This window comes from Lygodium microphyllum, chromosome 10, assembly GCF_053477565.2.
Source record: "Lygodium microphyllum isolate KBCC chromosome 10, Lygodium_microphyllum_v1.1.10, whole genome shotgun sequence".
NCBI lineage: Eukaryota > Viridiplantae > Streptophyta > Polypodiopsida > Schizaeales > Lygodiaceae > Lygodium > Lygodium microphyllum.
Genome location: NC_141144.1, coordinates 147,858,094 through 147,868,326, shown reverse-complemented (window position 1 = coordinate 147,868,326; position 10,233 = coordinate 147,858,094). Strand labels below are relative to the sequence as shown.

The 10,233-nt window shown below is 39.6% G+C and overlaps 1 protein-coding gene across 2 annotated transcripts in view; it reads right to left on the bottom strand.

The window, feature by feature from the left end:
- Positions 1-1,084: 1,084 nt before the first annotated feature.
- Positions 1,085-10,233, bottom strand: part of LOC148030672 (ABC transporter B family member 20-like) — a 34,743-nt gene continuing 25,594 nt past the window's right edge. For both annotated transcript variants that reach the window (XM_087687023.1, XM_087687024.1), the window contains exon 11: positions 1,085-2,487. In XM_087687023.1, coding sequence (XP_087543149.1) covers positions 1,258-2,487 — 1,230 coding nt within the window. In that variant the 3' untranslated portion in view covers positions 1,085-1,257. The remainder of the gene's footprint in view (positions 2,488-10,233) is intronic.

Sequence of the window (10,233 nt, the reverse complement as noted above, 5' to 3'; positions counted from 1 at the left end):
GAGGGGAATGAGAGTACTATTATAGGAGTAGCATACCATGACGATCAGAGAGAGAGACTGGAGAGAAAGGGGACAGAGGAGCCCCAGCTCGGGAAAAGTATGTTCTTGAAAATGGAATAGTTGTGGTAAGGCGAAGTGGATAATTTCCAAAATGCAAAACAAGATTTAACAAGTGGAGAGAGAATAGGATTATTTTACTATTCCTCTCTCTACTTTTCCTTGTTTTAAGGAGGGGGACTAAAAGGCCCAAAAATAAAGGTTATTTTCCTTGTTTTAAGGAGAGGAGTGGAGAAAATAGGATTATTTTACTATTATTCTCTCTACTTTTCCTTGTTTTAAGGAGAGGAGGGGGGCTAAAAGGTCCAAAATAGAGTTCATTTTTTTCCCTAATCCTACCAATTATGTTGCCAAAGACGAAACATGTTGGAATATATGTCAAACCACAGAATGGAACATGCAGATAGGAACAAAGTAACATGTCCCGAAATATAGAATTAGAAGTGTTTAAAACCACCATGCATCATCTCGTAGCGCTGTTTAGTCAGATTCTTTTAGAGTCTCTCCTACAAATATGACAAAACACTTCTGAAGCTTTATTCTTGTAAACTTCAAAAAGGTATATTATTCGAAAATGGTGCATCTTTTGCATCTGAAGCTTTATTCTTGTAAACTTCAAAAACGTATAATATTTGAAGATGGTGCATCTTTTGCAACAGGCTGATATATCAGATTCATCAGAGACATCAGAGACACTCAAGCTGAAACAAATACAATTTAGTTATGAAGAGATGGAAGTCAGATCTTGTAACAAGAGCTTAGTGAACCTCAAATCATACGTTAGTCACTGCATATTGAAATGTTAGATGAGCTACAATCAGGGCCAATGGACCCTTGTCACAGTATTCCTGCATATGTACAAAATAAACTTGTACATACAATCAGAAGCCAAACCCAAGTTCAATGTACCCCTCCTCTACTTGCCTTCATAGGGGCCGTTTAACCACAATATTCTGTTAGTTATAACCAACACTCTGCTGTCTTGTGTACAAACATGTAAGTCAGAGATCATCTGGAATTCTTGTAGTCCTAAAAGCTTTTCTACAAAGTGCATTTTCATCAAGCACATGGGATAATACAAGCACAAGCTTCAGTAGTGAAGCCAGTGATTCACAATAAGGGAGAAACTCTTGCCTGTGAAAAACAAAGAGGCTATCTCAGCTATGTGACCGAACTGCACATAGTGGCCACTCTGAATACCTAAGCAATTCGTTGTTGCCGTAACGAGGACTTGAAGTGAGGCTGTATCAGTCTGGCATACAGCCCATTTTTCGCCATCAGTGCATCATGGCTTCCTTCTTCAACAATCTGCCCTTCATTGAGCACAACAATCATGTCTACATGGCGCATCATGGCAAGTCGATGTGCAATCAATATCGTAGTTTTGTTTCCCATTATGAGAGTTTCCAGTGCCTCTTGTACCACCCTACTGGACTCTGATTCAATTGCAGAACTAGCCTCATCAAGAAGAAGAATTGGGGCATTCTTCAAAACAACTCGGGCGATTGCAATGCGTTGCTTTTGACCAGGAGTAAGCTCCAAGCCTCTCATGCCAACATGTGTGTCATAACCATGAGGCAAGTTGCTGATGAAATGGTGAGCATTTGCTATACGCGCTGCCTCCTTCATCTCTGCTTCTGTGGCATTATGACGTGCATATATAATGTTCTCTCTGATAGAAGTTGAAAAGAGAACAGGTTCTTGCTGGACTAGACCCATGTGATTCCGCAGCCATCTCAAGTTCAAGGTTTTGATATCTTTTCCATCAAGTAGAACCTGTCCAGCAATCGGATCATAAAACCTTTCGATCAGAGCAATCACAGTACTTTTGCCAGATCCAGAAGCACCAACAATTGCTACAGTCTGACCCCCTGTCACCTTCAAACTGAAGCTACTTAGAACCATCACTTCTGGTCGAGTGGGATATTTGAAATCGACATTTCTAAGTTCAATCGTGCCATAGACATTGGGCAGTCTTAGACCTGATGAATCATCGGGATCAATCTTAGGTTTTCGATCAATTATTCCAAAGACTGACACCAAAGACCTCCGGCGCTTCAGGATATAAGGAGCTAGACCAAATGGTTCCACCAAGGCAAAAGTTGCAAATGAGAAGACAATGAACTGTTTCAAAACAGTTGATAGCCCTGCTTCTGACCTTTTCACAACAACAGCTGCATACCAAAGAAGGGCTGCATTGCATGCAAAAAGGAGAAACTGAGAGAACCCAAATGCCAGACCTCTAAATTGCCCATTAAGGAAACTATGCATCAAAATCCTAGAAAGGTGGTCATTGTACACTGCCATAACTTTTTTCTCGGCAGAAAATGCAACCACAGTGTATATATTCCTCACTGCATTTTCCAAGACCATACAAGACTTTTTGTGCACCTCCTGTATGTCTCCAGCAAAACCTTCAAGCCACATTTTCTGCAAAACACACCAAAATTAGCTTACATATTTAAAATCTAGCATTTCCAGCAAATTACTAGAACCAATCAAATCCAATTACTTCAACCAAAGATGTTGAGATTTCTCACAACCAGCTCTATCATGTTCCCTCTAATTAGCAGAAACTTTTTCATTTTACCTCCCCCACTACTACACTAACTCTCACCTAGGGAGTATGACAGGAAACCTTGAAAGAACAAAATCTTCCAATACTTCTCATAAACAAAAAATCAAGCAGAGGCACATGCAAAGTACCAAAACTAAATCGAGGGCCAAAATGTAAGTAGGGAAAAACACAGATGACTAGAAAAACAATGAGGTACTTGACTGTTGGCAGCAAAGAATAGCCTGCAAGAGCAAATAAGGAGCGGAAAGCTTGAACAGGTAATAAGCATATGACCCACCTTATCAATGTACAACAGTTTATAAGACACATTCTGAGCATAGAAAGATGGCTCACATGGTCAAGAGCATAAAACTGTAACCATTAGGTCTAAGATGACAACCACGCAAGTGGGTGGAGCACTCGTTCACACTGGCAGAATAGGCAGCAGAAAATGTGGCAGAAGCCATGGGCCAACTCAATTTTTTGATATGCTGGCAAGACTGTCAAGACTTACAATGCCTGTCCAGCTTCTCAGACATAATTGTTCATGCTCTCACTCTGGCTAAGAATATTCTTCTTCAATTACAGAGAGGTGTCCCACTTTTGTGCTATTTGTAGAACACCCATATCACACTCTCATCATTTACTCGTTACTTCATTATGCATTTCAGTCCTTCTCTACACATACACCATTCATGTTTCTACTCTCCATGTCGCTTGCTTCCTCTCTTCCATTGTATCTATCATGGCATCAAAGCACAGCCTATGGCCCTGATAGCAACAAAGTGTGAGAACAGCATCACAAGTTCACAAGATCATGTTCATAATGCACATTGAAACGCCCACATAGATCCAACCTACATAGATGACATGAAACAAGCCAACAAGCACAAAAAGAAACATAGAGGATGGAGATCAAACTCACCTCCTAGCCATAGAGCTAATATGGGCTCATTCCTGAGCCTCAGACCCGCAACATGGCACGCCAATATCCTAACACAAGGTCCAATGTCCCATACCATCAACCCACGCCATCCAAATGTGTGGATAGAGCTAGGGGTCTTGAGTCCAAGTGTGGTCATCACACTGGATGTGGCACAAACGAGTCCCTATCTCATCTTTATATGACTCCTTATCCACCGTAGCCTTTTGGGCAGGCTACCGCTACATAACCTCCAAACAACCCTAGCATTAGAATGTGTCCACATCTAGTGACCATTGGTCAATGATCAATGGCCGATGTTCTAGACACCCATCAAGGACATTGCATGTAACATTGGCCCTCTTACGGATGATCATTATCTTCAACAATTGTCAATAGTCTTAGGGATGAACTTTGAGGTTAACCAAGTGACCCTAGCATATACATAACCTCTTAAGGTGGTCCTTCCACCTAACTAAATACTTGGAATAAACAATTTGGCATGATCACTTAAACTTCTAATCTATGGTTGGATTCAATGGCATGTTGCATCCTTCAAGTAGACATTTCCTCGATGAAGACAATCAATTCACCTTGCCCACACATTCTTACAAACGACTTACAAGAGGCACAAGTTAAACCAAATATCCAAATGTAAATCAAGTGTAAATCCAACATAATTATTATCTCCTTAGTTTGCCCAATGAAATAATTAGTAATTATTACTTCTAAGTTCGATGGCCATTTTGAGCAAATGTACTTCAATTCATCCTTGGAACACTAGAGACTAATGGATAGACCAAAAGAAATATTCAAACCTTGGAGACTATGCGGTGTGCATATGGCCCACATTGTCAATGTCTTAAAGTAGAATGGATCCTTTTATCTTTTCCACTTCATCTCCTCCAAGTAGTTGGGATTTTGGATCACCTCCTTTCATTGCTATGGCTTTGCCTTCTAGCAAGAGATGGGCATCTTTCCTTGGATTCTTTAGACTCCTCAACTCTTTCTAGTTTGAGAAGTTGTTCAATGATATGTTTACTTTCCTCTCTAAGGCTTTGAGTAGCTTGAAGAATAGCACTCAACTATTCCACTACAACTCTAAGAAAAGTATGCTCAAGCACTAAATGCAAGGGACGCAAACTTATAAGTTTAAGCATTATTAGTGTTGGGACGAGCCAAAACTATGATACCACTCTAAACGCCCAAACAATGTAGCATGCTCGTTTATAGTATCCACAAGATTTCACATTTTAAGAAAATGGAAAGACTGAATACTTGAAGCTGAATATAAAATTATTTAGCAAATTATAGCCATGGCCACATAAAGGAAATAGAAACGAGTGGAGGGTTGAAGATGGGCAAACACCCAGGCGAAGATGGGCAGACACCTAGGGGCCTGGGAAGGAATTTATTCTTGCTCAACCCAACTGCCTTAGGGATAAGCTCAGTTACAATCAAACAAATAGTGAGGAGAAGTACCTCTTTAACTTCAGATGATTATGCACACATGCATCACATGCATATACCTACATTGTAATAAAACAATTGATTTGTTTAGAAATTGAGTAGAAAGAGAAGGAAAACTGGCCTTTCTTCAAAATCGATAAGTTGTACATTGGCATGTAACCTTGAAGTAGAAGAACAGCTTCAAAAAGGGGGGTTATTATGAATTTACAAGCTTCTTGTCCTATAAGACAGTAGTGAGAGAAAAGTTCAAAGATTTTATTATGGAAAAGTGGACGATAGTGATGAAGATGGTTGTGACCAAATTTGAGGACTTAGTGCAGAGAGGGAATAAAGCAACACAAATAAATATCAAACCACATGTCATGAAGTGAGATAAGTGGGGGAACACTTGAAAGCCTAAGAGACGAGTATCTTGATACTGGTCTCTTATTTATTGTCCATTTTGGACTAAGAATTGTCAAGAAATAAAAACAATCAAATTTAGTAAGAACTGTCAAAACACAAACTTCCTATTTTTAGAATATTATAACTATTTTTTAGGATTAACATCTTTGGGCCAATTTGAGGATCCTAATTTAGAGACCCCCTAAAATTTGGGATGCACCAATATGGGTATTATATAAATGCTATTTTCTATACATTGCAAAAATACTTCTAAAATCTAGCTTTCAATTTATATATACACATAGTACAAACTTTTCATGAACATACCATCTTGCTTATTGTAACTGTCTATTCTGGTGGATCTAGGCCCACACTTCAAGGCATTAATCCTTTCTATGTAGTTTGACCCTAATATGCTTTAGTTCCATGGCATAGATACCCAATCAAAACATATAGATAAAAAGTGTATAACATCTTTCTTCTAACCCACTGCTTGGGTCCAACATAACCTATGATTACTCATCAATGGCTAGCTTTAATGTACTTTTGTAGATATCTATTAATTATAGAGAAAACAAATTAAATATGTAATGACTATACAAATTAAAAAGGATACAAGTTTTCTTTTCACTTGTGTTGTGACAGAAGGCCACCTCTAGTGCCTATTGCTCTTGTTTCATAGCAGCCCCGGTCCCAAATACCTTCAATATTCTTAGCAAACATTTCCTCTTCCTTCAATTCCCCAACAACCGTCCTTTCAAGAGTTTTAGGATTCTAAAACCAGCCCTCTCCCTCGAAGAGGTTGTAATAACTTGATTAATAAATAATTACGACGAGTAATTAAAACACATCAACTAAGATGCATGATTTACCACGTAATCCTAGTAATAGACAACCTGTTGGCTCAAACTATACCCCTCGCAGTATTTCTTTATATTTTATTGCAAATGGTTGGAGTACACTGCGGTTTTTTATCTCCTAGCTGATCCAAGTGCTTTTTACTTGACCAGCAAACCTTCAAACCAATTTGCCCCTTAGTTTGCTCAAGGATTGGCTTTTAATCATGCTCCTTGGGCGACAAATTCAACCCAAATGTCTATGAATTGCATGGCCACTTGAATCTCCTTAGATCCCCAATTCTAGTGACTAAAATTCAAGTCTCTAGGCTCCAAATACTAAGCACACTTTCGGAGGAAGCTATCAAACCCTAATTTCTATTACAAATTAGGGTTTATAATAGAGACTCATCAAAACCTCCACCTCCAATGGTTCAATTTGCTGGAAATTGTTGAGGAAGAATGAGAATATGCAAGGGGGTAAAGAGAATGCTAAGGAGAGAAAATTCTGATTTTCTTCACTTGGGAGAGGTGAAATCTATTGCTGCCCCATCCTCATTGTTAGCCTGCCTATGTTAGTTCTATCACTCTGTCATCTCTTGGTTGTGAGCTCCTATCAAAATCTGACAGAGAAATAGAAGCTCTTGCAGTTTTGGTGCATTTTCTTTATTTGTCAGCTTCCTGTGTGCATTCCTAGCATGATTACTGCTTTCCACAGTCTGCCTCCACCTACTTAATATAGTAATTGTCATTTGGAATTTTTTCATGGTCACCCCTATTTTTCTGGCATTTTATTCTTCAATGACCAGCATTTATTACTGGTTGGCCAGCATTTGTGGCCTCTCTTGGTGCAAGTCGCCCAAACTTGGGCATTTATGGCTATTTATAGCCACCCCCTCCCCCTCCCCCACTTAGCACACATACACTCTTCAATCTTCAATCTTAATTCAATTTCTAGCATTATCCAACTTTATTAAAATACTTTTTTGATATTAATTCTGAAATTTAATTACATGAGTATTTATGGCTCTAATAAATAATCTAATTGGCCAACAATTAAATTGGCTAGGCCAATTTATCACTCGTGTAATCTTGAGCACTCATTAGCCTTAAAACTGGTATTACTCAATTAATTAATGCCAATTCCCTAGTGTCACTATTGACACTTATGACTAATCAAATGTTCTAGGCCAAATTATCACACCATCCATCTCTTACGAATCATGATGTATCTACCATCATCTATGAAGTAAAAAGAGTCACTCTCCATCATCCAAATCTGAGGAAAAACAACTACAAATCTAAGGGTCTTTGACACCATGTTGATCTAAAGGACCCTTTTGCTCCATTGCCTTGCAACTCACATCTGTCCAATGTCTTCTTCAACATCCTATTGTCCAAGGATTGCATCTCACTCCTCATCAATCCAACATTTTGGCCCTCTACAAGCAATAGTTACCAAATTTGGCATATTTTTGCTATTTATAGCACTTCTTTGAAGGTTCAGCACATTGACATTCGAGACTCTCCTCCATCATCCAATGCTACCTTCCATCATCAGCCTGATCCAAAGCCCTCACTGATGCTTTGGGCTGCAAGGACTAATCAATCCACATTGTATTGAACATTCTTTTGGAGTTCAATGCAAATTTTATTCTTTCATTCTCTTCTTTCTTTGTAGTCTCTCTCTTCCCTTCTCTCTTTATGTTCTATTCTTCTACTGTTGCGCACTCACACAATTTGTACTTTATGGGGTGAGCAATTGCACAGTCCATTTAGGGCTAGCGCATTTGTCTCAATTCTTTCCCTAAAGCCTGTATGTACTCTTGGAGAAGGCAATGTGAAGTTATTCTTTGTCACCGCACATGCCATTTGTTAGCGTACCTTATTTTGTCAATCTGTCATCTCCTAGTTGTGAGCCCTACATAGAACCTGACATGAACATTTGAAGCTCTGACAATGTTCTCTTTCAAATTAATGCACTTTTCTTGTGTCTGCCAGTCAGTGATTTTTTCCATCATGCTGTGATTTTCCCAAAGTGGCACATCTACATTTATGCATTATTTTATTGCTGCCGACTGCATTAAATGCAATCAGCCAGTTCAGGTTGACCATTTTGGCAAAGCTGGTCTGCCAGCTTGTATTATAGCTGACCAGTTTGGTTGGGGCAGTTATTCACTTTCTGTCACACAGGTGCTCCGTCAAGCAGCTGCAGTCCTCTCTTTCTGTGTCTTGGATCGCAGGCTGCACACTCTCCGTCTTCATCACCGTCTCCGTCTTCATCAAAGGTGCTGTCATCATTATTCAGACCTTCTAGTACCCTCACTAATGCCTTGGTCTGCATGTAGACTGATCAGTCCCCGTTGTATTCAGCCTTCTTTTCTCAACCTTGTGATAGCAAAAACAATAGAGAAAGTGAGGATTTGAGATGTACCTTTCAAGTTTATGGCAAGGCCTAACACTTCTCAGGGATTGTGGCTAGTTCTCGAGTGTACTACAAGATTAATGGAATAAAACTTAAGGAAATACCATAAAGGGCACTGGTTGTGGGGTCAACCATGTATCAATCGTCTCCTATTAAGTCGTGAAGTGTTAATTTCAGTTTTTATAAATTTATTGCTTGCTATAATTATTGATTAATCAAGCTAGTTACCACACTATCTTCATTCCAAGGAAAATAATCCAATTGTATTTTGAACTTGTTGAATACATGCATTCTAAATGAGTAATTCTGTCGTTTACTTTGATGTTTCACTTTGAACCTGTCCTAGGGTGAAACTTTTCATGTTGAAACACAGCATTTTAGGGGTGAAACGTTTCACATTCACCTTGACTAGCGAGCAACGACTAGAGACAACACTAGCGAGCTCAAAGACAAAAGACGCAACTAAGCTAAGATGAGGGGCGCCGAGTTCTCACTCAATGGCAATTGTCGCAGCAACAGCTCATGAGCTAACTAGTCATAGAGAAGGTGACTCTAATACCATTGTTGGGTCAACACTCAATTGCACACACACATACACTAAGAATGAGCAAATAATAGGAAGAGAGAAGTATGAGAGTGCACAATGGAAAGAGGAAAGTGAACACAAAGAGAAGGAGACAAAAAGAGAACACAGGAGAGAGAAGGAACAATGTGACTACAAGACTGCAGCAATCGGCCCCAACATGCAGCTCTATGCATCTATGTGGGCTCCAAACAATAGCAAGGGATGAGAGAATGAGGAGGATTGACTAACTACAAAGGATCAATGATGGATAAATGAGAGTCGGAGGTCAGGCCGCCTATATATAGGCAAAAAATTTACAAAACCCTTAAAATGGCCAAAAGTGCCCAAAAAGGAATGTATTGCCTGAAACACATAAAATGATAGACAAACACAATGCCAGAGCTCCTAATGTCCTCATTTGATTCAGACTCCGGCTCACAAGCAGAAGACCACACAAGACACACATGATTGCTAATACTCCCTCTCAAATCCTAGATGTGGTGGAAGGCCAAAGGAGATATGGATCTGAGGGTGGCAAAAGGAGTGTCAATGGCGATGAAGCCCATCGATGAAGAATCCCAACCAAGGAGCAAAACCCTCTCTCTATAGAAAAATATGATAACGGAAGGCCACCATGGGGCAATGGAAATGAAAAGACCTCGAACAGATCACTCCTGAAAACTCCATTCACAGAAGGGTGAGCCAAGCCTCAAACCCAACTAGGAGATGATAGTGAGGCACTATCGAAGGTGCCATAAGCTACATAGAAACAACTGTCAGAAGTGGTGCAGCAAACATAAGCTGCAATAAACTACTGAAACACAAGACAAAAGAGAAAGGGAAAGAAAGAACATGATACAGATGAAAACTCAGATGTATGCTCGAGAAATGGAATCCATATACCAAGACATGAGACAGTACAAAAGCAATGTGAGTCACCGGCTATGGAGGCACTGGCACATGCTACCCCTCCCCAAGAACTATCAGGTGATGAATGAATGTGGAGGAGGGAGTCTA